Source organism: Macaca fascicularis, chromosome 12, assembly GCF_037993035.2.
Source record: "Macaca fascicularis isolate 582-1 chromosome 12, T2T-MFA8v1.1".
Taxonomy (NCBI): Eukaryota; Metazoa; Chordata; class Mammalia; order Primates; family Cercopithecidae; genus Macaca; species Macaca fascicularis.
In genome coordinates, this window is record NC_088386.1 from 123,925,064 (window position 1) to 123,951,210 (window position 26,147).

A 26,147-nucleotide genomic window follows, 5' to 3' on the forward strand; every position below is an offset into this window, starting at 1 on the left:
ATGGGGATTCCCTAGATGGCTGAAGGCACCTCCTCCTTTAAGACCTCATAGAGACTCAGGCCCTGATCCTTCAATGCATTCTTGACAACAGTGGTCCTCAACCAGTGATGATTTTGGCCTCCAGGGGACATTTGGCAAGGCTGGGAATATTTTTGGTTATCATAACTGTGAGGGGGTGGTTACTAGCATCTAGTGGGTAGAGGCCAGGGATGTTGCTAAACATGTCACAATATTCAGGATAACCCTTTGCAACAAAGAATGATGTGGTCCCAAATGTCAATAGTGCCAAGTTTGAGAAACTGATTTCCATGAATATTACTGATTTTAACAAACGAAGCCAAGAACATTTATGTTTTCCAATAAATGAAAGCAGGACAACAAAACTTTCCTAAGGGATATATAGGCCTTTATCCAATTGTACCGTGACTGTTTTTCCTATGAGGTGCTTAAAGCTCTTGCAGAAAAAATAATCGACAATCTGACAACAGAGATTTATTGATTAATTTGCAACGTGAGGTACAACATAGATAACTTCATCACATGGTTACAATCCAGTATTTGTGCTTTGTAAGATAAGTGAACGTTTATTCAAGCACAACAAAAGTCTACACACAATATTCTGGGATTGTTTAAAAAATACGTGTATTCTATTCCATTTGATAGCACAAAGAAGCACATTTCAGCATGAATTGATGGATGTATTTTAAAACTGGGCATTTGGTTAATGTGTCAAATTAAGCATAATAACCTAAATTTGGACTATTTCAATAATAAATGCCTAATGAGCACTGGGCAACTATCCTAGGATGGGAGTGGGGAAGGAAGGATGGCTTACAAGGGAGCTTTCTTTGCATTTCAAAATGTGGCTGATAGAGCAGGTGAGGCCAGCATTCATGTATGAGAACCTGTTGACATTTAAAATTACTTTGTGATCTTGAAAAATAGAGTAAAAGTATAGTATATCCAGAAATCCTTAATAAACACCTCTTTGATCAAGAAAATAAAAGTCCGTGTAGGTCATTATTTGGAAGGAAAGAAGACTTATTAAGGGACATTAGATACCTTTATTTTTCAAAAGAGTAAATCTCTGTTATTAAAATAACTAAAATGTGACAAAATCTTCTTTTCCCCCAATTCAAGGCTAATATCCACGAGTCAGGGAAAGTCTATGATCCTAACTGATCATGTCAAATATGAGACCATTACCCTGCTTCTGTCATTAAAAATGTCATTGGAGTGGAGTGTCTGCTGTACAGCTACCAGCACACACGTGATGAAACAAACCATGAGCTCAATGTCAATATGTGACTTTAGACAACAATCTCTTCATAAGTTAGGAAGCTCGAAGCTAACTCAATATATTATTTAAGACAATAATCTCTTTATAATTTACAATAAAATAAAGTGGAAGTTTGTATGTCATATTATTCAAGACACAAGCAGATTTTATCTGAAAAGACTTTTTTTTTTTTTTTTTTTTTAATATGAGAGCTTTCTGTTAGGATAAGAATTATGTGATCATGTTACCCAAGTAATACAGGGATGGAAACAAGACAATCTTTGATTTTCCTCTTCTTCAGTTGAATGCCAATTGACACTAGTTTTCTGCTTAGCTGGGAGCCCAGACACTATTTGGGAGAAGTGGGATATTTATCAGTGGGCTGCAGGGAATAAATGAAATCACCTCAGTAGAGGACGCTGCTATCCTTTTATCAGTGTTCACTGACATTGGTTTGAAAGTGGAAATCTTTTGTATAAAAGCCTGGGGATTTCTCACTCATATCTTCAGTATTTCCCTGGGCTGGCAGCCCCTTAACATAATCAGAAAAAGGAAAATATAGGTTACAGAATACTTTTAAAAATTATTTTGACCACTGAGTTTGTTAATTAGAGATATTACAAATCATTTTATATGATTAAACATATGTGAGCGTTGTTTTCCTGGAGACTGGGTCTCATTATAAGCCTTCTAATTTGGGCCCCATTGAAACTTCTCTTTGTCCAGCCCTTCTAATCCAAGCTCTTTGGAACTCACCCACAAGTTGTATGAATTTGGACAGACCTATATTTTGCTTTTCCTCCGATTTATTCTGTATGCAGTGGATTTGAGTAGCAGATTTTTTTTATAGCTCTGCTAATGTGATGTGATGTTTTGAGAATGTTTAGAGCATTTAGAACAAACCACTGTAATCTAAGCTGAATAAAGGGAAGGAATGCTCTATAGGGCAGACTGCCTTATCCCAGTTCCAAGAGCCAGTCAAACAGACTCAGTCTCCCATCCTTCTGCTCCTCATACATTTTGCAGTACTGGACAACTGCATGGAAGATATCGCCCACTTTCCAGGACTTCTGATGAACCAGCCGCACGACATCTAGAAACTAAAATAAAACAGAGAGTTAGGGCTCACAGAGCATAGAGGGCCCTGAAAGCCACCTCATTCAACCACCCTCGCAAAGCCAATGGCTCTCCAGTCCCTATTTAAATGTCTCTAGTGTCAGAGGACTGTTTTCCAGGATAATCTATTTTCTTTTTAAAGATTCCAGATTATTACCAACTTCATCAACTGCTTTTTTTTTTTTTCACAGCAGTTTGCCATTCACTGATTGCAGAGGATTAGATGGAATGAGACTAATTCTTTTTTTTAAGAGCCAGTCTTTTAGATATTTAGTGTTTTCTGGGGTCTGCTTTTTTCTGGGTTAGACTTTCTGTAATAGGACTGTGTATTACAGCTCCCAGTCCCTTCTATTTCTATCACAAATAAGATCTCATTGGGTGTGTAAATTTAGGCCAAATAAATCAAGTGGTAAACTTTGAAGCAGGACCACCTGTTGGTTTCTCATTCCATCCTGAGAAGCAACTCCCTCACCCTCCAGGCTAAGATGAAGGATCAGGAAAGTCTGGCTTTCCACAGCCACAGGATCAGGAAAGATGGAGGAAACACCTTAGATTTGTCACCTGGTGATTGGTACCAGTTCTATCGGCCACAACCTAGAGAGAAAGTCTGGACTGCAAGTGAAATTGAGGGCTTGAAGGGAGGAAAAATGGGGAAATAATTATAAGTGGTTCTCTTCATAGAACTGATGAAGTCCAGTGTGAAGGACTCTCTAATTTCTTAGGTACTTTCTTGAGGAAAGATGTCATGAAAGCCAGGAACTACAGGAAATATTTTAACACGTGGAATCTCATTCAGTTCTGTCACAACTCTATGATGTGAGCATTTGCAATGAAAAAGATGTGGGCTTGGAAGATGAAAAGTTGTCAGTAGGATCATGGTCTTCTAACGCTTCCGTCCAATGCTCTTTCTACCACCGTAACTTTCTGCATTTTGGTGGCAGAATAACTATGTGCCTACACATAGTAGGTGCTCCATGCATATTTGCTGAACAACAGAAGGGATGCAAGACCAAGTGTGAGTCAAATATATTCAAAGATCTCAAGAAGACTGTTTGGAATATGGATAAGTAAATTCTATGTTCTTGATATTTACTTGGAGCACTAGGAGAAAAAATAGGCTGGAAATTTGGCAGTTTTATGAGGAAGAGAGCTTTATTTGCTAAAAAGATGAGGATTGTGGTTCAGTTACTATTTCTTTGATTTTTTTTTCTAGGATTTTTAAAAATTAAATTTCTTTTCTTTTTTTTTTTTTTTTTTTTTTTTTTTTTTGGTATTTGTTTGCTCAGACTTCAGAGATCAGCCAGGAACTGGAATGCTAATTTCTTTCCAGTTTGAGTATGTTAATTCATTTCAATTACTGAGAAGTTGTCTCATAAAGATCCGCTGTTAAATGATGTTTCTTCTCCCAGCTGTGATGGTACCAACCATTTGCACAGTGACAGTAATCAGTGCTTTATTGTACTCATTTGGCTTGTATTGGCTGAATCAAAATAAAGCAATTTCCTAGGCTGGAAAATGACATCCTTAATACCTGGAAACATAAACATTGTCTTAAGGAGTTTTAGGATGTTGTGAAAAGGGAGACAGATGGAAGGCAGATGGTAACCACAGACAGTGATCTCCCAGCAGAAGGACAACATCTTAGCCATCTTTTCATATCTCATGCCTGCACATAGTAGGTGCTCCATGCATATTTGCTGAATGACAGAAGGGATGCAAGACCAAGCATGAGTCAAATACATTCAAAGATCTCAAGAAGGCTGTTTGGAATATGGATAAACGTTTAGCATCATTGAGGATGAACTTTCACTAAGTATTCAGTCTTGAGTTTTGGGTAATGTATTTTCACATATATAATTTAAACATGCATCTCTTGAGGCTGTTGCTCAATAATTTTCTACTGCAAGAGCGCTCCTCGAAAATGATTGGAGGTTATAGATCTAGGAAAAGGCTGAACAGAGCCTGGAGTGGGAGAGTGGTGGGCATGCGGCAAAATAAAAGCTGGTCATGGGGCATGTTTCTTGTCACGTGGTGACTGAGTGGGCATATACGTTGTGGGGGTGAGATGTGGGGCTGCTTCATGCTCATGGTAGCAGCCATGGTGAGCCAGCTCATTCACTCCCATCAGTCTCAGTATTAGAATTTCAGAGAGGCCGGGTGCGGTGGCTCATGCCTGTAATCCCAGTACTTTGGGAGGCCGAGGTGGGTTGATCACGAGTTCAGGAGTTCGAGACTAACCTGACCAATGTGGTGAAATCCCCATCTCTATTAAACATACAAAAATTAACCAGGCGTGGTGGCATGCACCAGTAATCACAGCTGCTCAGGGGGCTGAAGTGGGAGAATCGCTTGAACCCGGGAGGCAGAAGTTGCAGTGAGCTGAGATCTCACCACTGCACTTCAGCCTGGGTGACAGAGTGAGACTCCATCTCAATAAAAAAAAAAAAAAAAAAAAAAAAAAATGGAAAGAAAGAAAGAAAGAAAAAATTTAAAAGAAAGTATTCATTGCCTGGGACCTCTCACCATCCTTCTGAGCTTCTTGTCCATCTGATTCTTGACATTTTAGGAACAGAGTGCAAACCCTTTAGGTTAAGGCTTTGCTAATGATGAAAATACTTTTGGGAAGGGAAACATTTCAAGCAGCTATTAGTGATTTATGGAGATACATAAAAATAATTTTGTGAGCTGTTACTTATTATCTAAGAGTGTATGTAAGATCCAAGCCACGATTTTGATTCAACAAAGGGATGATGACATGTGGCTTTGGAATAGTGGTCTTGAAGGGAATAAAGGGGAGAAAGGCTAAAATGACAGCTTTTGTGTGATTCCACTAAGCAGGCTTTTCCTCACTCTCCAGCTCTTACTGGAAATCTAGAAAGTAGAGCTTCTAGTGCAGAAGGTGGGGACATTGAATTTCTGAGGTCTCACTGGGAGAGGCTCACAGGTTGTTGATTTGTTTCTCGAGATTTCGCCAAAGCATCTCCAGTAGTCTTGGTGTCTCCTTTCACTTAGCAAGTCTGAAAAGATTCCATCGATGAAAACATGACATTTGCCTTGGCTCCTTTCTGTAAACCGTGGCTCACGGGACCACCACCTTATCCCCAGCTTTTATCTCTGAGTCACTGTCTGGGTGGGGGAAGAATCAAAGCTTTGGAGCAGATGCCAATATTTTCCCAGAATTCTCCCTGCCTCATACTTTTCCAGAAGCCCTAACACCAGCTTCTTTCCATCTATTTGGGGCCTGTGAAGGACAATCTCTCCAAACTTGTCAAAATAACCCACCAGCTAGGCCACTCTGCGTATAGTTTGTGGTGTGGTCACAAGCTGGAATCTGTCATGATTTCTAAGTCCAGGCTGATATCCCAAAAAAGTGGCATTTAACAATGGTCTGGCCCCACTACACAGAGCATGCTCTGAGGCTATGATGACTTAATCTTGGATATTGAGACCTGGAAACATCTTTGGGGCTGATGAGCAAGAAGATCTCATGTTTTCTTTTCTTCCATTAAAAAAAGGTAAGAATGAAAAATGATTGTGAAGAAGTCAGAAAAGGACATTCTAGTTCTTTACTGGGCTGAAATTTTAAAACCACGTCCTACTCAGCAGCAATTCCTAGAGCTCTCGTTGTGTCTGTTCATGCTATTGCCTGGGTATTTTCACAATCAGCTTTAGCATGTCAGGATCTGAGTTTTTCTTTCAATGGTATTGAAAAATAAAAATGAAAATATTTCATTTTCTGCCATTTCACAATCAGTAATAATGAGGTTCCCTTCCCTTAAATCATAGTTGGCATTTCGAATGTTTTGTCTTAGGAAACTAGAAGAATTTACATTCTATCATCTGTAGACTCGTTTGAAGAAAAGAATCACATAGGAGATAGTTTTTATATTCTCAGGTGCATTTAATAAATTAGATTAATTGTTTACAAAATTGTATCATGAAATCTATGGGAGTTGTTGCAAGTTGTATAATTTTTTGGAAACATTCAACTTAGGTTTCTGAAAGCAACTACATCCTTTTGCTCCAAGGCAGAATTAGATTGCATTAAGCATAAGAGAGTTGGTTCTTATATTGCTCCTGCAATTAAGGCCCGTAGAGCTACCAGCCTTAGCCTTGGCTGCACCCTGGAACCCCAGGCACCTTTACAAAACCCTGATGCCTGGGCAGCATTGCCGGAGAAGATTCTGATCTAATTGATTGGAGCACTGGAGTTTGTAAAACCTCCCTGTGTTACTCTAACACGCACTAAATCTGACTAAAGAAATCAGTTCAAGGCACTTTATTATGATTACAGATGAAGCGCCTCAGTATTGAATTCTTCCTAATTTTCCCCTTCCTTTGCGATGAGTTTCTTTGAAACTAATAACCTTAACTGTAGTTTTTTTGTCTTCGTATCTGCAAAGTTAAGTCAAAAGTCAATACCATCAAATTGGAGACTATTATTCTAAGTGAAGTAACTCAGGAGTGGAAAACCTAACATTGTATGTTCTCACTCATAAGTGGTAGCTAAGTTATGAGGATGCAAAGGCATAAGAATGATATAATGGACTTTGGAGAGAATCTTAGATGACTCAAAAAAAATTAGAAGATTTTATTCCTAAAATTACATTATTTAGAATTAAAGTTCTTGGGCTGGTGCTAATTGAATGAGTGAAATATCATTTAATATCCTTCTTAATAACATTAGCGGAATGTCTATTTTCTCAGAAAAAGAGTTATATCCAAAAAGAAGTATTCTCTTTGAGAATTGAAAATCAGGTTGGGATAAACAAATACCAAGTCAGGGCATGATTTATGTAACCCAGGTGTTTGTGAGACACCTCTTACCCTTGCACCTACGGGGGATTTCTGAGACATATATTCATATAACATTGTTTCTTCAAGAAGATCCATTGTATAAACATCTATTCCATTAAGGTACCACCTAAAAATCTACCATGTCATACTCTTTTTCAGTAAGTGGCAGGCGATAGAGCTGGAACCAGCTCATCTTTCATTTTCCCATGAGCCTGGGAATGTATTCCTGAGAATGCTTTTCTCTCCTCTATATAGAAGAGGGTCTTTGGGACAGTGTATGGCATGGGCTTAGGCTCACATGTGATTGTGTTTTTTTATTGCACCCTTTGCAGCTGAGTGGTAAGGTTGGAGGAGAATTTATCAAGTAGTGAACCGCTCAACACCTTGTAAATGAAAGTATGACAAGTATAGCAAGGTGCCTAGAATAATTTTGGGTATAACAGCAGGCAGGCATAGGCATGAAAGGACGTATTAATTACCAGTTGGTAAAAGGTTGAAGTGAGAGAGGGTATGAACAGTGAATTAGATCTCCTTTTCAATTTTTCCTATAGTCGATCCCATGGACTCGTGATGCAGAAATAGAGAAGGTGCTCTAACTACCGTAAGCAGGGGCAAGAAGGTAAAGAACATTCCATTTCAGACTGCTAGATTTTGGCACAGATAATTAAAATGCAATTACACAGTTAAAAAAAATCCAGATTGTAAGCCCAAGGTCATTTAACTTGAGACAGGTCCTTTTAAAATAAAGAACTACTGAGAAGTATTTTATGGAGAAAGCAGGGTGCAGGGACTTGGCCTGGGAAATCGTTCATGTACCTGATTTGCTCCTTAGTCAAAAAGGGACAATAATATCTGTTCTGTTTTTTCACAGGCTTGTTGAGAAGCAAGTAGGATGAGGCACATGGAGGCACCTTGTGACAACAAGACATGAAAATCCTACCCGGTGGCTTGATAGGCAGGATCCTAAAACAGTACTCAAGGTTTTTCACCCTAATCCCTGGGACTATGAATAAGATGAGATATCATACCCTTATTACGCTACCTTACATGGCAAAAAGGATTTATCAGTTACCTTTGAGTTAATCAGAAACCTATCTGGTGATTATAATCTAATAACACATATTCTTTTTTTTTTTTTTTTTTTGAGACAAAGTCTCAAGTCTCAGTCTGCCACCAGGATGCCAGGATGGAGTGCAGTGGTGAAATCTTGGCTCACTGCAACCTCCACCTCCTGGGTTCAAGCAATTCTCCTGTCTCAGCCCCCTGAGTAGCTAGGATTACAGGTGCCTGCCATCACACCCGGCTATTTTTTTTTTTTTTTTAAGTAGAGATGTGGTTTCACCATATTGCAGGCTGGTCTTGAACTCCTGACCTCAGGTGATCTGCCCACCTCAGCCTCCCAAACGGCTGGGATTATAGGCATGAGCCACCGCACCTGGCCTAATCACACAAACTCTTTAAAGACAGAGCTTTTTCTGGCTGGTGGCTGAGGTATCAGAGAGATTGATACCAAAAGGACATAAAGGAGCCATGTGACAGGGAATGTGGGTGGCTCTGGGAGCTGAGAGCGGCCCTCTGCTGACAGCCAGCAAGGAAACAGGACCTCAGTCCTACAACCACCTGAAACTGAGTTAGCACAACAACCTGAAGGAGCTTGGACTCCTTCTGTTCCCTGGAACTTCTAGATAAGTGCCTAGTCAGGCTAATGCCTTCATTTCCGCCTTGTAAAACCTAAAGCAAAGATTACAATGGAACTCACCCTAACTTCAGACCTATGGAGCTGAGTGCTGTTTTAAGCTGGTAAATTTGTGGCAGTTTGTTACACAGCAATAGAAAACTAATATGTTATTATTAATTTGAAATCTTTTAAAACGAGTCTACTTTTAAACTATGGAAAATTGAGCTTGAAGACATTGGCAGACAGATTCATGCCTTACTCTTAATAGCTAAGATTCTACCACAGTTACAGATATAGAATTAGAGTGATAGTTACTATTAATTTTGATGTTGGCCAAGGATCCCTTGCCTAGCTTTATATTTCTGGTAGGTGGAGAATAATAAATAAAAAGTCTTCCTAATGCAAATCTGTTTGGAAGGGAATTAAAAATGCCTTCTCTTGGCTTGTTTTAGATGTCAATGTGGCTTTACTTTGATTTCTGCTATATATCAGGTTCTTCTTTCTTTCTTTTATTTAAAGGAGTGCTATGAAGAAGTTTGTCCCAGAGCAAGAAAACACCAAAAACTAAGAGACTCTAAAAAAGTTCCCAACCCCCCCAATTTGCTTTTCTCACAACCACCTACTAGCCAAGACAAAGTAAGGATCAAAGAAATGCTAATTATATTTACACAGGTGGAAGATTTCAATGTTCTAGCTACAATTTTAAGGTCAAGAACAGTCAGCATCAAATAATTCAAATGGAAATAGGGCATTTACTGAGCATTTACTGAGTTTCCAGTGGTGATAAAAACACAAAGCTTCATTGATACCCAAACCTGGAACATGATACCTTTTCAATTCTGTTTTCCTGAGACTTCTTAAAGTAGATGGTGGGAATCCCAAGTTCAGAGGCAGCTATCCACTGCAGGGTGGCTCGGAGCTCGGCATCCGGACACTCTGGCTCCAGGTCAAAGTTGATCACCAGCAGGCTCCTCTGGGGGCTGGCTGTTCCCATGGGCAGTCCAGATGCAGGCGCTGGGCACAGACACAACCACAGCCTTATCCCTCTTTCCAAAGGGAGAGCCCAGGCAATTGCGTGTCAAAAGTATGGGAAGGTGGCTTACCCTCTACGCTTTCTGACTGTCCTTTAAGAATCTCCTTTTCTTCTAGTAATTCACTTTGGGAGAAAACAACAGTATATGATCGGTAATGTTTAGAAGAATAAGCTGTAAATGAAAGATGAGGCGATGGGTCTTACTGATCTAAAGGCTTCTGAAGTTCATTCTGGATTTATTGTTTTTGTAGAGTGGAGTAATGCTGGGAAAATACCAATGTGGCTATTATGTAGGATCACTGGGTCTGCAATAAATGTCCTCCTCCAACAACAACAGGCCAGATAACTCAAGTTACTTTAGTTAGGATAGCTGGTGTGGGAGACTGAGAGATGCATTCTCTTCTCTTCAACCTCCTTACCATAAACCTTCATAGGTTTAAACAATCAAAGAGAGATTTTGTGGGTAACTGTTCTGATTTGGAGATTTATTCTTCTGCATTTTACTTTCATGTTAATGAATCATATGTTCCCATCTTGTCACTGTTTTTTTTTTCTATACTACAATAGCAACCTAGCTTTTATTTTATTTAAAAAATAATTTTACAGGTATATGGTTCTTTGATCTGAAATAAGAAAAAAGACAACCGGCTGGGTGTGGTGGCTCATGCCTGTAATCCCAGCACTTTGGGAGGTTGAGGCGGGCGGATCACAAGGTCAGGAGATCGAGACCATCCTGACTAACATGGTGAAACCCCGTCTCTACCGAAAATACAAAAAATCAGCTGGGCGTGGTGGCGGGTACCTGTAGTCCCAGCTACTCAGGAGGCTGAGGCAGGAGAATGGCGTGAACTCAGGAGGCGGAGTTTGCAGTGAGCTGAGATCACGCCACTGCACTCCAGCCTGGGCGACAGAGCAAGACTCCATCTCAAAAAAAAAAAAAAGAAAAAGAAAAAAGACAACCAACAAACTGCAGAACTTACATTTGACAGAAAAATATCTCAATTAAAAATTTTCTTTTTCTTTCTTTTTATTGGGGAAGTGTAGTAGGCTGGGTGGTTTAGAATGAGGGACTCATAACTGAAGTATTTCATTAGATATGGTAGAGTTCAATATCGGAGGTGTTTTCATATGGTGTGTACTTATTACAGAGCCTTGCACGTAGTGGGAGGACTTGGTAAATGTTTCTAAAGTAAGAACATATGGCCAGCAGCTGAAAGGAAGTGGCTATCCTGGGAAGCCTGTGGTTGTCCTATATTTTTGTCGTGTCTAGAAATTGGAGTACAGGAGCCCTTAAAAATGTGTTGTTTGATGTTAGACAATTCTCTCATTCTGTTACTAAGATATGGTTGAAAAATTCCATTGCGTTCCTGATGTTAAGAGAAAGAGTATAGTAATTCTTTCATTCATACATATTTATTTGCAGAAATGTTAATTTTTCAAGGATCTAGATTTTCTTCTAGATCTCTATGCAAGTGACATTGGGGGTATGACAAATGGGAGGCACAGTTTCTGCTGTTTTGGATGCTGACCATGGAGGTGATTTCTTGGCTTTCTTAGAATATAGATTTTCCCTGGGGTCATAGGCTCATAGGCTCATACTGCAGAGAAAGTTGGGAAAAGTAGCTAAATAAATGTTTCCTGAAAGAGAAAAATAAATTTACCCCAAGGTAGTTTTTGTTTGTTTGTTTTGGTTTTTGGTTTCTCCTTAAAACAAAACAAAACAAAAAAACAAGATAATGTGTACGTTCATCTCCACTGAATAATGGCTGTGTGGAGCAACAAAAGATGCACCGTCACCCTCAATCACTGAGGAACACACCCGGTTAAATGGTGAAATAAGAGTGCTGTAGTTATAGATAGTGATGGAGAAAATAGGTCAGGGAGCAACTTTAGCCTACACTTATTTATCATTGTTCTGAAATTTCAGAAATCTCCAAATCATAAGCTAAATCAGAATGGTCAAAAATAGATTTCGATCATTTAAATTTTCCAGAATAACCACATATTCTAGAAGTAGTCCTGACCTCATGTTGCCCTCTCTTTCTGCGGCATATTTTAGGATGCATGTACTTCCTAGAAGTACTCGTCCTTCTCTAAGTCCTTTTTTCCTTTGGTCTTAAGGAAGTCCCCATATTGTGGAGAGCATAGTCACTGGGTGAGAATGACACATATCCATCATGACAACCATTTAATATTAGACACATTTAGTAGTGATAATCCCAGGTTTCTACATGTAAAGGAAAAGCCATTCACATTTGATTTTACTGAAGTGATGATGTTTCACAGTGAAGACTATTGAGTAGTCTTCTTTAGTTGGCATGGTATAATTTAAATGGATTTTTGCTTCTGTTTCTAGGTAGGTAAAATGACATACACTTCAGATTATATTGATAAGTTTTATCTGAAATAATTATTCCACAGGGGGCAGATTTGAAACCCAGAAAGCAGGTGGTGGCAGGGCAGGGCCTATTCTAGGCTTGAATTCTTGCTCCAGTGACATGGAACCACAGCAGTACAGACACGATGAGGTCAGTGGTTGGGCACACCCTGAATGATCAAAATGGATTGCCAGATGGAATTGGAGTAGTGGTCTCACAATCACTGCATCTCAGTGGCTACTTACTTAATCATGGGAGAAGATGGCATGCTTTCCTGATAAATGTCCAGGTCCATAATGCCAAGACTGCTAGTGGCACTACTGTTGCCATTGCTGACAAAGCAAAAGTTTACATATTAATGCCCGTCTCCAGCCCCTAACATGCTGCTGACAGTGATGTTCCATTGTTGTACAAGCTCCTTCCTTTGGTCCCCAGAAGAATATCGCTTTGTGCCTAGGACACCTCAATTAATATTTATTTCTGACCAAATTAAGAGAAATCATAATGAGACATAAGCCTAACAGGCTCAGCAGATACTAATAATACTACTAATAATTTGTGAACAATACTAAGTTGGAGTGGTATCACAGCTGGTAGATCACACCCAGGGGATAACAATCAGTATGCCTCACTTCTTCATTCTAGTTACAGCGAAGGTATTTATCTATTGGCAAGAGATTTCTTGCTGCTGGGGACACCTGCAGAGATGAAGGAACTTCTGAAAACATGGGCTGGCAGAAACCAGTTTTGACAGAAACCAGTGGACTCATGTTCTCCCTTTGCCATTTGGGGGATTTTCTCAGGGACATTCCATAGGATTTCATAGGCTAAGCATCTGGCTTGTTATTTTCCTATGAGACTACAGAACCCCAAGTACAAAGCTGGGCAGTGTCAATGTTTTATTGGTCCTTTATCTTACAATCTTCAAGAAAGAGCAACACCTGGTACCTTTTTTATTGTAGAGAAGGAGGACCCAGATTGCATCATTTTCATAGGCTGCACAATCAACATATGGTCTAGTTACTAGCCTGGAACTTACTGACTGAAACACAGCAAAGTTGAGCCAATTTTTAGGCTCTGTTTGTGCTTGTGAAATGAAATATAGCCAATTTTACCAAACCACTCAGTCTCCTCACACCTTCTCTGTTTCCAGTGACGTCTTTTTCAAGCAAGGCTTTCAAAGGGTGAGTGGTGGTGCATCGTGTAGTGGGACAGTTTTCTCCTGAATATACCAAGAGTAGATGGTACTCTAAGAGTAGAAAATATCAACTGGATGCCTTCAATTTTAAATTCTTGTCTTAGCTTTTGAGGGGGACATCAGATATATTCACATATTGAAACCTGATGACTCAAAATTGCACTGGAGGTAATCAACCCTGTAAACCTTACTGTTGAGTCCAAAGATTCGAGTTCTCTTTGCTTTTTGTTTCTATCTTGCAATACTTTCCACTAGTTTTAGAAGTTTTGACAAACCGTTTAACATTGTGAAATGTTAAGTCGAAACAGACTAAACTCCCAGAAATAAAACTTTCCAAGAGTCATACATACACCCAGATGCCAATCCCATTTTCCAGTTGGCCTCTGTGCAAAGCCTGCGGTCCGGTATCAAATGAGATTTTGGGCAGAAACACAGGGAGTCTTTTAGAGGTTCCGCCTCAACAGGGAATAGTTTTTAGTTAAAGTCTCCTGATTGGCTTGAGCCCTTCCAGATCTGATGTCTCCTAATCTCCTCTCTGGCTTTGTGGGAGGAACAATACAGAGGCAGGGGAGACGGAGGGAGGAACAGTCAGGCCAAACAATAGAACACAGTGTGGAAACACTTGCCTCGTGTAAACCCAGCCTGTGTTGCATCTGAAATACAAACGAACCAGAGGCAGAGCATCAAACACACTAGGTGTAAAAGCAGCTCACCATTGAAAAAAAATTTCAGTTGTTATCACAGAATATACTAGCTGGGGCTTGCAGGGAAGGGAACGCGGCTCATTCTTAATCACGGCCAATGAAATTTAAGCCATAACTGGATGTTAAGATACCTCTCGGCACACAAATCATGACAGGCAGGCACCTTGACATAGTGGGAACTTTCCTTTTTTTTGTTCTCTCCTCCTCTCTTTATTAGAGACCCTTTGCAGAGAACCATTAAAGCATATTTTTTAGAATCTGTGTTGAGACCAATTTCCCTGGGAAGTCAAGGGAAGAGCAGGTACCTCATGGATCGCTCACTGAGCTGCAGAAAGCTACTTGTGTCATCTGGGTTGTCCTCCTCATTGGCAAGCTGTGTCCAGCTGCCTGTGCTCTCCTCACTGCTGCTTGGAGGGTTGGGGGACTCATCGGGGGCTCTGGCTTCTGTGGAGGCTTCAGTCTGTGGTACATCTCTGGCATCAAGGCTGTCACTGTAGAGGGCAGGATATTATTACCAAGAGAGGCAGCACACACACCCACCCACCCACCCACACACACACACACACACACAGAAACTTCACAGAGCCACTTTGTAGAGTCCCAATAAACAGGATGTCACTGGACACAGGCAGAGTCTCCCTGAGCTGATCCTTCTGCTGGTTCTCCAGGTACCATTTGCCTTTTCAGGATTACTCCCCATCAGCCAGCTTTTCCATCTCTTCTATTAATCTCTGTCTACTGACTCCCTCCAATCATTTGAAACACAGGTTGAATGTATGTAGCCTGGCCTACACATAAAAGAATTATCGAGGAACAATGGTGTTTAAAAAGAAGACACACAAAGCATTCACCCCAGAGATTATGACTCAGCGTTTCTGGAAGGAGGCCCACAAATGTGCATTTTCATCCATCACTCCTGGTTGATTCTAACGCAAAAGGATCATTAGAAAAATACCTGCCCCGTTTCTGGTGATTTTTACCAAGTCATTTTGCACTGACTTGGTAAAAAGCAAGATGCTTCTATATTTTGATATACATATCCTCTGTATTTTGTACTTGCACTGTATTTTGTGCTGTGTTTTACCCCATCTCATCCCTCTGAAACCCCTGATTTATATCAGCACCACTCTTTTGAGCACTTGAATTTTTAGACCAAGGAGCTCTCCAGAGCATTTAACCCTTGATCTGACAGGCCTTTGTTCTAGAAACTTCTCCCCGGCCTCCTGTGAATTTCTGTCTCTGATCCCTTCTTGCCTGGAACCCAGTTCTCTGTTTTTCCTTTAAGTGTAGCTATAGCTGACTCTGATTGATTTCCTGTCCTCCTTTCCACAGTCAGTTCCTAAGCAATCTCCTTGCCTGTCTATGAAAATAGCTTCCGAGTCTGGATCCCAGTCAGGATCCTTCTTCTAGATTCTGGGGCTCTTTTATCAGTGGGTCTTCTGCATAGCTCATTAACATCTCGAAATCAATAGATCTAAAATGAATTCTAATTGCCTTCCCACCCTCTTCCCGGGCTTCTTATTTCCATTGACTTTTCTGAGTGCCTAGGCTTAAAATCTTGCAGTCTTCCAATTTCTTCTCTTTGCCCTTTACATTCAATAAATTTCTATGTTCAATCAGTTCCAACTCTAAAGTATCTTTTACTTACTCACTCATCCCTGTCTCCGTGTTCATGAAATTATTAGGCTGGTGCAAAAGTAATTGCGGTTTTTGCAATTACTTTTAATGGCAAAACCCTCAATTATTATTGCACCAACATAATGTTTCAATTTGTCTTTCTAAATTGCTAGAATTCCAGATTCCGAAGGAAGACTTCCTGTAGATGAAGATCCAGAAGCCCAGTGAGATTGGAGGGCTTATCCTGAAACAGGAGTTGGTACTAGACATTTAGACGTTGAGTTTTGCGATCGGTGGGCATTGCACCACTTGTGCTTGCCAGGACTATATTGCACCAGCCTTCCAACGGTTGTGCCTCAACTAGTCATCCACTTTCAAAACCTTCTTAACCCTGGTGCCAGATTAAAGTTCCTAAAGCATATTGTTGGTTGCTCTCGTGAGGAGCCTTCAGGAACTTCCTGAAGCCAAACTCTATATGTCATGGCCTTCCCCTGCTTACCAAGTTTCATGTGCCTCAACCCTAATCACTACTAAACAAACAAAACTATCTACTGTTTTTCAAAAATGCAGGGATTTCTTGCCTCCCAGCCTTCGCCTAGCTGAGTCCTCTGACCAAATGGTGGAGAAGTGTGCTTTGAGCATACTTTCTGCCATCCAACTGCTGTAGATTCCTGTTCCACGACTTGTCACCTGTTCAACTTAGGTAAGTTAATAAATTTCTCCAAGAAAAGTAATAACATCTCATAAAGGTTTTTGGAAGATATAAATTAGAAAAAAATTCATTTAATGCATTTAGCTTAGTGCCTGTATATAAGTATCCAATAAGTATTCCTCCTTATTAATAAATTATATAATTCATTAAGTCTAATAACATGCTTTTTTAAAGAATCATAAGTCTAATAACACGCTTTTTTGATCTTTGCTTCTCGCTACTCCTCAAGCCTCGGCCAAGACACTCCCACCTCCCCAAAACATTTCTCAATCTCCTTAGCTGGAGCTCTCTCCCTTGAATGGTTGAAGTAATCTATTTGTTTTTCTTTCTTTTTGGTGAAATGGAAAGCTTCCTGACTCACATTCTGGTACATACAGTTATTTGTGTATATAATATTCATTATTAAGAATTTTTGCACTTTTTTGTATTTTAAGAACAGAGCTGTGAATACATAAACTATTCTTTGGATGAATATGTTATTGCTAAAAGTATCTAGTTTTATAAGTAGAGCCACACTCTCAGTCTACAGAGCTCCACTTGTTAAGTTGTAAACTGTGAAAGATCTGAGATGTTGCACTACTTGCAAGCTAATAGTTGTTTTTTGTTTGTTTGTTTGTTTGAGACAAAGTCTTGCTCTGTTGCCCAGGCTGAAGTGCAGTAGCGTGATCTTGGCTCGCTGCAACCTACACCTCCCAGATATAAGCAATTCCCCTGCCTCAGCCTCCCAAGTAGCTGGGATTACAGGCATGTATCACCACGTCTGGCTAATTTTTTTACTTTTAGTAGAGATGGGTTTTGCCATGTTGGCCAGGCTGGTCTCGAACTCAAGTGATCTGCACTCCTGAGCCTCCCAAAATGCTGGGATTACAGGCATGAACCACCGCGCCTGGCCTTTAGGGTTAATATACTATCACCCTTTAATTCAGGTGTCAGTGCCCTTTGCTCAGGAAACTCCGAGTGTACAGAAATGTAAATATGTTCATGGAAATTTGTCTGCAGACTATTTACAGGGTCATCAAAAACTAACAGTATTTATGTTTTTGACATTAACAGACATAAATGACTACAAACAAAAAGCAACAGCATATTTTGCTATTGACAATAAAAATAGAGTCACTTGATCTAGTAGATGCTGGAATGCTTTACTCCAGGCCATGGTACCCTGACTGTGGAGAACACAGGCTGCTGACTATACACACTGGGAATTACCCTCAGTGAAGGAATTCCTTGCCAAGGTTAGACCCTTTCCCAGTGAGGATCCTAATGTCTGGCTAATACAGAGATACAAAAGCCCACTCCTTGCTTCCATTTGCATCAAAACTGACAGACCATCCCATCTTCAGCGTTTCCTGCAGGATGTGCCAAGGCCTCAGTTGCAAACACATTTGGGGAGGACCTCTCCTCTTGGCCAATCTTGCCTTTCTCACTTCCTTACATGTGTATGCACATATTTCTGCAGAGAAGTCCCTGACAAATTATCTGCCTGCAATTCTCCCTCTCAGAGTCTTTTCCTGGGGAATACAACCTAAGACAGGTGGCCTCTTTCATTGAAAGTAAAATCAATTTGGTTACAGAAAGGTCTATATAATTTTCCTCAGTCTTAGAATTAGTACTGTTATCCCTTCTCTGAGAATGGTTATATTTTAAACATTTAAAAAAGTTCTCATATAGAGAGCAGAGTTTCAAATGCATAACTTTTTGAGTGTGATTAAAAATCTCCTTTTTGGTATGTGAACTCGCCACTGCAGGAATTTTACAAAAGGTTTTGGATGTTTGCTCCTGACAGTCCTTCTCACAGCGTTCTGGGTAGGTTTGGCATTAAGGTGTGGTTATTTCTAGTATGCTATGCTGCTAACACTTTGTGAAAGAAGGTCCTTGCTTGGTTTTTTCTTTTTGAAATATTGAGATTTTTCCAAATCGTGCAATGGGGAAGGAGGGGAATGGTGCAGCCAAAGAGGCAGCATGGACTTAAATTCAAATGAAAGAAAAGTTCATTGATGACAAATGGAAGTAATACACATATTCCCAACACAGTGCAAATGAGCCAAGGACCAGATACAAAGGAGAAGGTTCCCAAACCATTCATTTGCCTAGTTAAAAAGTCATTTCCTGGACCAATTTCTTACTAAGTTAGAATCTCCTGTTATTAGAAACATTTATTCCAGGCTATTTCTTACTAAAGAACTTAAATCTCAGTGATTGACATCCAACATCCTTATTAAAAAAATGAGTCTGTTAGTGTATTTTACTTTATCTTAATTTCATGCTCTATTTAAAGTAAATCTCACGTTCCATGTCACATAACTAGGAATTCAGAATGAGTAATCGTCATCCACAACACTAGTTTTCATTTTCTTTTGAGAGAAATGTATAGTTCTGCTCATTTGTGAATAATGCATAGAGGTGTTGTGCAGATGCATGCAGATGGCTTCCTTCTTATCTTACATGTCATCCACAGAGATTCAGAGGACTACGTCATAGCAAATTCCACCACAGAATCTAATCTCTGAGTTGGTAGAGATTTTAGAGACCATCTAGCCTGTAATTTCCATTAGGGTTCACTCTTTTTTTTTTTTTTTTTTTTGGTGAGATGGAGTCTTGCTCTGTTGCCCAGGCTGGAGTGCAGTGGCGAGATCTCAGCTCACTGCAAGCTCCACCTCCCGGGTTCACGCCATTCTCCTGCCTCAGTCTCCTGAGTAGCTGGGACAACAGGTGCGTGCCACCGTGCCCGGCTAATTTTTTTTTTTTTTTAGTTGAGACAGGGTTTCACCCTGGTCTCGATCTCCTGACCTTGTGATCCACCTGCCTCGGCCTCCCAAAGTGCTGGGATTACAGGCATGAGCTACCGCACCCAGCCATGGTTCACTCTTGATGTTGCATGTTCTATAGGCATTAACAAATGTATAATGACTAATATCATACAGCATAAGTTCAGTGCCCTAAAAATCCTCTGTGCTCTACCTATTCATCCTTCCTGCCCTCTAACCTCTGACAACCACTGATCTTTTTATTGTCTCCATAGTTTTGCCTTTTTCAGAATATCATATAGTTGGAATTATATAGCATGCAGCATCTTAAGATTGGCAACATTTGGCCAGGTGTGGTGGCTCACACCTGTAATTCCAGCACTTTGGGAGGCCAAGGTGGGCAGATCACCTGAGGTCAGGAGTTCGAGACCAGCCTGGCCAACATAGCGAAACCCCATCTCTACTAAAAGTACAAAAATTATTTGGCCGGGCGTGGTGGTTCATGCCTGTAGTCCCAGCACTTTGGGAGGCTGAGGCGGGTGGATCACGAGGTCAGGAGATGGAGACCATCCTGGCTAACATGGTGAAACCCTATCTCTACTAAATATACAAAAAATTAGCCGGGCATGGTGGTGGGCGCCTGTAGTCCCAGTTACCTGGGAGGCTGAGGTAGGAGAATCACTTGAACCCACAAGGTGGAGGTTGCAGTGAGTCAAGATGGCACCACTGCACTCCAGCCTGGGAGATAGAGTGAGACTCCATCTCAAAAAAAAAAAAAAAAAAAAAAAATTGACATTTAATGCTATGCATTTAAGCATTTAAGATTCTTCTGTATCTTTTCATGGCTTGATAGTTCTTTTTTGTTAGGGCTGAATAAAATTATATTGTTTGGATGTACCACAGTTTATCCATTTACCTACTGAAGAATCCCTGGTTGCTTCTAAGTTTTGGCAATTCTAACTAAAGCTACTATAAACATCTGTGTGCAGGTTTTTATATGGGCATAAGTGTTCAACGTATTTGGCTAAATACCAAGGAGCAGGATTGCTGGGTTGTATGCTAAGAGTATCTAGTTTTGTAAAACACTCCCCAAATGTCTTCAAAAGTGGCTGCTTCATTTTGCATTCCAATCAGCAATGAATGAGTTTCTGTTGCTCCACATCTTTGCCAGCATCTGGTTTTGTCAGTATTTTGAATTTTGGGGTTCTAATACGTATGTGGTGGTATCTGATTGTTTTGATTTGCAAGTCCCTAATGACATAATGTTGAGCATCTTTCTATATACTTAGATGCTATCCGTACATGTTCTTTGGTGAAGGGTCTCTTCAGGTCTCTTGATCATTTTTCAAGTTTTGTATTATCTTTAATGGACAAATAATAATTGTATCTATGTATGGGATACAATACGATAATTTGATATATGTATACACTGTGGAATAATTAAATCAGGGTAATAAGAATATCCATCATGCCAAATATTTATTTATTTTTGATGAGAACATTTAAAACCTTCTCTTTTAGCTATTTTGAGATATATGATACATTATTATTAACTGTAGTCACCTTTCTGTGCAATAGAGCACCAGAACATGTTCTTTCTAACTGTAGCTTTTTACCTATTGACAAGAATCTTCCTTTCTCTGTCCACTTCCCCCAGTCCCCAGCCTCTGGAAATCATAATTTTACTCTCTCCTTCTATGAGTTTGACTTTTAAAGATTCCATACGTAAGTGAGATCAGACTGTATTTGTCTCTCTGTGTTTGGCGTGTTTCATTTAACATAAAATCCTCAAGGTTCATTCATATTGTCACAAATGGCAGAATTTCCTGATTTCAAAATATACTACAAAGCAATAATAATTAAAACAGGATGGTAATGGCATAAAAACAGACACATTGACCAATGATATAGGATAGAGAGTCCAGAAATAAGCCCACCTATCTATAATCAACTGATTTTTGACAAAGGTGCCAAAAACACACAATGAAGGATAGTCTCTTCAATAAATGGTGTGGAAAAACTGAATATCCACATACAGAAGACTAAAAATGAACCCTTTTCTCACCTCTTACATAAAAATCAACTAAAAATGGATTAAATACTTACATGTAAGGACTAAAACTATAAAACTACTAGAAGAAAACATAGCTGAAAAACTCCATGACATCGCTTATTTTTAAATCAGTTTATCTTTATGTTGTTGAGTTTTAAGAGTTCTTTGTATATTTCGGGTAATAGTCTTTTATTAGATATGTATTTAGAAATATTTTCTCCCAATCTGTGGCTTGTCTTCATTCTCTTGTCAGTGTCTTTCATAGAGCAAAAGTTTTTAATTTTAATAAAGTCTATCTTATCAAGCCTTTCTTTCATAGATTGTGCCTTTGGTGTATCTAAAATGTCATTGCCATACCCATGATCCATCTAGATTTGTCTCCTACATTATCTTCTAGGAGTTTTTTTTTTTTTTTTTTTTTTTTTTTCTGAGACAGAGTCTTGCTTTGTCACCCAGGCTGAGAGTGCGGTGGTGTGATCTTGGCTCACTGCAACCTCTACCTCCCAGGTTCAAGAGATTCTCCTGTCTCAGCCTCCTGAGTAGCTGGGATTGTAGGCGCACCACCACACCCAACTAATTTTTGTATTTTTAGCAGAGACAGCATTTCACCATGTTGGCTGGGCTGTCTCAAACTCCTGACTTCAGATGATTCACCATCCTTGGCCTCCTAAAGTGCTGGGATTACAGGCTTGAGCCACTGTACCCGGCCATTCCAGGAGTTATATAGCTTTGTGTTTACATTTAGGTCTGTGATCCATTCGTGTTATTTTTTGCAAAGGGTGTAATGTCCATGTCTAGATTCATTTTCTTTGGCATGTAAATGTCCAGTTGTTTCTGTACTGTTTGTTGAAAAGACTATTTTTTCTTCAATATATTGCCTTTGTTTCTTTGTCAAAGATCCATTGACTGTATTTGTGGGTGTCTATTATTCGGCTCTCTGTTCTGTTCCATTGATTGATTTATCAATTCTTTTGCCAATACCACACTATCTTCATTACTATAGCTGTACAGTAAATCATCATGTCAGGTAGTCTCAATTCTCTGACTTTGTTCTTCCTCTTCAATCTTGTGTTCAATATTCTTCATCTTTTGGTCTCCATATAAACTTTGGAATTAGTTTGTTGATATCTGCAAAATAATTTGCTGGAATTTTGATTGGGATTGCAATGAATTATAGATTCAGTTGGGAAGAACTGACATCTTGACAATATCGAATCTTCCTATTAATGAATAGCCTTTATTTTTGAAGGAATTTTTGCTGGACAAAGTATACTAGGCTGACAGTTTTTTTTCTCCTTCAGCGTAGTATAGTTGTCATGCTTTGTCTTTTATCTTACATTGTTTCTGATAAGAAATCTGCAGTTTTTGTGCTCCTTAGTATATAATTTTTTTTCCTCTGGGCTGCTTTTAAGACATTTCTTTATGATTTGTTTTTAATAATTTGATTATCATGTGCCTTGATGTGATTTTCTTCTGTTGATCATGCTTAGAGTTCATTATATTTCTTAATTTGTGAGTTTATAACTTCCATCAAATCTTATATTCATGTGTACCTTTAAATCTTTCGGCATATTTATAAGAGATATTTAAAATCCTTGTCTGCTAATTTCATCTTTTCTGTAATTTCTGGATATGTTTCTTTTGATGATTATACTCCTTATTATGAGTGATATTTTACTTCTTTATGTAGTATTTTTTTGCTTGGATGTTACATTGCAAGTTTATGTTGTTGAGTACTAGATTTTGTCATCTTTTCTTTAAACAATGTTGAACTTTATTCTAAATTAGTTTCAGTTCAGCTTGATCTTTTTGATGTTTGCTTTTAAGTTTTGTTAGAACAAGTGTAGATTAGCCTTTATTTTTAGGGCTAGTTTAGCCTTAATTCTATGATGTGATCTTTTTAGGGTCTCTACAAAGTACTGCGTGTATGTAAGATGGATTCTTCACTCTGGCTAGTTGGGACTAAACATCTTCTAGTATTATGTGAGCTTGTGGCATCGTTCAGCTTACAACTCTCTAGTGTCATGGGGCTGTACCTATGTATGCATGCCTCACTGCTCAGCAACAGGTCGAGGGGCTTCCTGTGCAGGTTCCTCTTCTTTCTCTGCCTATCTCCCTCTAGTCCATGTCTCCTCACCTCATTGTGCCCACTGAACTCTGCTCAGGATTTCCCTGTTTGCACTATTGCCTGAAAAGGCAATCCGGATAGAAAGTGAGGGCAATTATAGGGCTAATCATGTTTGTTTCCCTTTGCTCAATGTGCTGTTTGTCATATAATATATGAAAACAGTTGTTTAATTCTGCCCATTAAAAAAATTATTCATGGATGGGCCAGGCACAGTGGCTTATGCCTGTAATCCCAGCATTTTGGGAGGCAGAGGCAGGTGGATCACTTGAGGTCAGGAGTTTGAGACCAGCCTGGCCAACATGGTGAAACTCCATCTCTACTAAAAATACAAAAGATAAATTAGCCGGGTGTGGTGGCATGTGCCTGTAATCCCGGCTACTCAGGAGGCTGAGGCAGGAGAATGGCTTGCAACTGGGAGGCAGAGACTGCAGTGAGCCGAGATCACACCACTGCACTCCTGCCTGGGTGACAGGGCGAGACTCCATCTCAAAAAAAAAAAAAAAAAAAAAGAAAAAAGAAAAAAGATTATTTGCGAATGGAGGGCAAGTGGAGTTTCAATAATTTCATTGTGAATAGAAACAGAAGTTCTTTCACATTTATCTTTAAAGCTCTCTCTGCAGGTATGCCATTGTGGTTTTGATTTCAATAATTCATATGTTTTTCTATCTAGTGGTTTTTAATTTCAATTATTATACTTTTCATCTTTGTAGTAGTATTTGATTGATTTTTATATCTACCTTATTCTATTCTGATGGTGGTTTGTTTCTTGCTCCTATTTGGTATCTCAATTTTTCCAAATATTAAACATAAGTACTTTACATTCTGTGTTTAATAATTCCAGTGTCTGAGAACTTCAATGGGGCTAATTCTGCCTCTTCATGTTTGTGATGAGTCTTACAGTGCCTTGATTCCTTGTGTGTCTCTCAGTTTAAGACTCTGAGCTCATATTTGATGAGGTTTTATTTGTTGAAATCCTTTGAGACTGGGCTTAACTCTCCAGAGATTTTACTTTTGTCTCTGCCAAGCTCTCACAGGGTTGTTAACCTGAGATTGCTTTAAGGTAACTCACCAGCTTGGGATTTCCTGGACCACAAGTATAATGCAAATTAGAATGGCAAAAACGCATTAGGGTAAGCCGTGGTCATAAATTCTCCAGGGGATTGTTTTCTCCTCGTACCCAGCGCTGGAAGCTTGAAAGACACCTTTTTTTTCTTTTTCTTTTTTTTTTTTTTTTTTTAAATCAGTTCACTGTTCTGGTGGGTGAACTTTTTCCATAGTTCACACTTTTACTAAGGTTGTAACCCTTGAGGATGCGGAAGTCTGTCTCAGTTCCAGGTCTTCACCACTCGTGGACCCTCATTTCCTGGTTTCCACTAGCCTTTAGAAAATGAATTTTTAGGCTACAGAGACTGGTAGATGCCCTCAAGGGCAAGCAGAGTCAGCTTTAATTTACTACCTTTTCAAATTCTTTTTTTTAACCTCTGCAGTTTTTATAATTACTATTGTTAAGATTAGCCTTGCAAATAAGGGTAAATAAAATAATTCCTGAGGATATAGAAACGAGGGTAAATCATAAATGGCAGACAGCATTCTGCTTCCATCTCTCCAGATAAGGGCTCTTGGGGGCTGCTGTTTTAGACGGGGGTGCTAAACATCCAAATCCATGGGGAATATACCACACCTGCTTGTCAATTTTTAAATTGACAGTAATTGTATCAATTCTATGGGGTATATACTGTGATGTTTTCATATAGTTTTACCTTGTGGAATGATTAAGTCACACTAATTAACAAATCTAGCACCTCATATACTTATATTTTGTTGTGGTGAAAGCATTTACAATCTAATCTTTTAACAGTTTTGAAATATACAGGCCAGGCACAGTGGCTCACACCTGTAATACCAGCACTTCGGGAGGCTGAGGTGGCAGGATCACTTGAGCCCAGGAGTCTGAGACCAGCCTGGGTAACAGAGTGAGCTCTCCATCTCCACAAAAAATTAAAAAATTGGGCAAGCATGGTGGTGCACACCTACAGTCCCAGCTGCTTGAAAGGCTGAGGTGGGAGGATTGCTTGAGCCTGGGAGGTTGGGGCTGTGGTGAGCCATGGTTGCACCACAGCACGCCAGGCTGGGTGACAGAGTGAGACGCTATCTCAAAAAAAAAAAAAAAAAAAAAAAAAAAAAAAAAAAAAAGAAATATATAATGCATTGTTATTTATTACATTCACCATTCTGGGCAATAGATCACTAAAGCTTATTTGCTTGTCTTTCTTTTTTTTAAAAAAAAAAAAAAAAAAAAAAAAAAAAGATCAGCTACATACTTAAAAAGATGTTTATTATACTTAATCCAGGATCTCTAGGTGACTCATAGTGGGAACATTTTTCAGGCTGGCTAGATCACCACAATGCTTAAAATGCAAGTCTCTCACTCTTGTTCTTCCCACGGCTGGCACCTTCTCTTCCTGTAGGTCTCATCTCAAATGCCAACATCCTATCTAAGTATCCACTTTCCCTACCAGTTATTTGCTACCACATTACTTTTTATTTTTTCTCTCATCACACTGTACAATAATATTTTTTCAAAAGATTTTCCTATGTACTCTCCCTGTCTCTCCCACTCGTGTGTAAGAACTATGAGAGTAGATACCCAGTCTTTCTATTTTCTTCTGTGTTTTCAGCCCCAAGGCCAATTGCTGGTCAGAATAAG

At 39.4% G+C, this 26,147-nt stretch overlaps 1 protein-coding gene across 8 annotated transcripts in view; it reads right to left on the minus strand.

Annotated features, from left to right (window-relative positions):
- Positions 1-479: 479 nt before the first annotated feature.
- The window catches only part of SPHKAP (SPHK1 interactor, AKAP domain containing), a 195,614-nt gene continuing 169,946 nt past the window's right edge, over positions 480-26,147 (minus strand). For 4 of the 8 annotated variants that reach the window (XM_005574514.4, XM_005574513.4, XM_015432911.3 and 1 more), the window contains 5 exons: positions 14,489-14,674; positions 12,527-12,613; positions 9,974-10,026; positions 9,700-9,884; positions 480-2,379 (listed from right to left, as the gene is read on the minus strand). In XM_005574514.4, coding sequence (XP_005574571.3) covers positions 2,236-2,379; positions 9,700-9,884; positions 9,974-10,026; positions 12,527-12,613; positions 14,489-14,674 — 655 coding nt within the window. In that variant the 3' untranslated portion in view covers positions 480-2,235. The remainder of the gene's footprint in view (positions 2,380-9,699; positions 9,885-9,973; positions 10,027-12,526; positions 12,614-14,488; positions 14,675-26,147) is intronic. The other 4 variants (XM_005574516.4, XM_074010386.1, XM_015432913.3 and 1 more) reach the window with 1 other exon arrangement.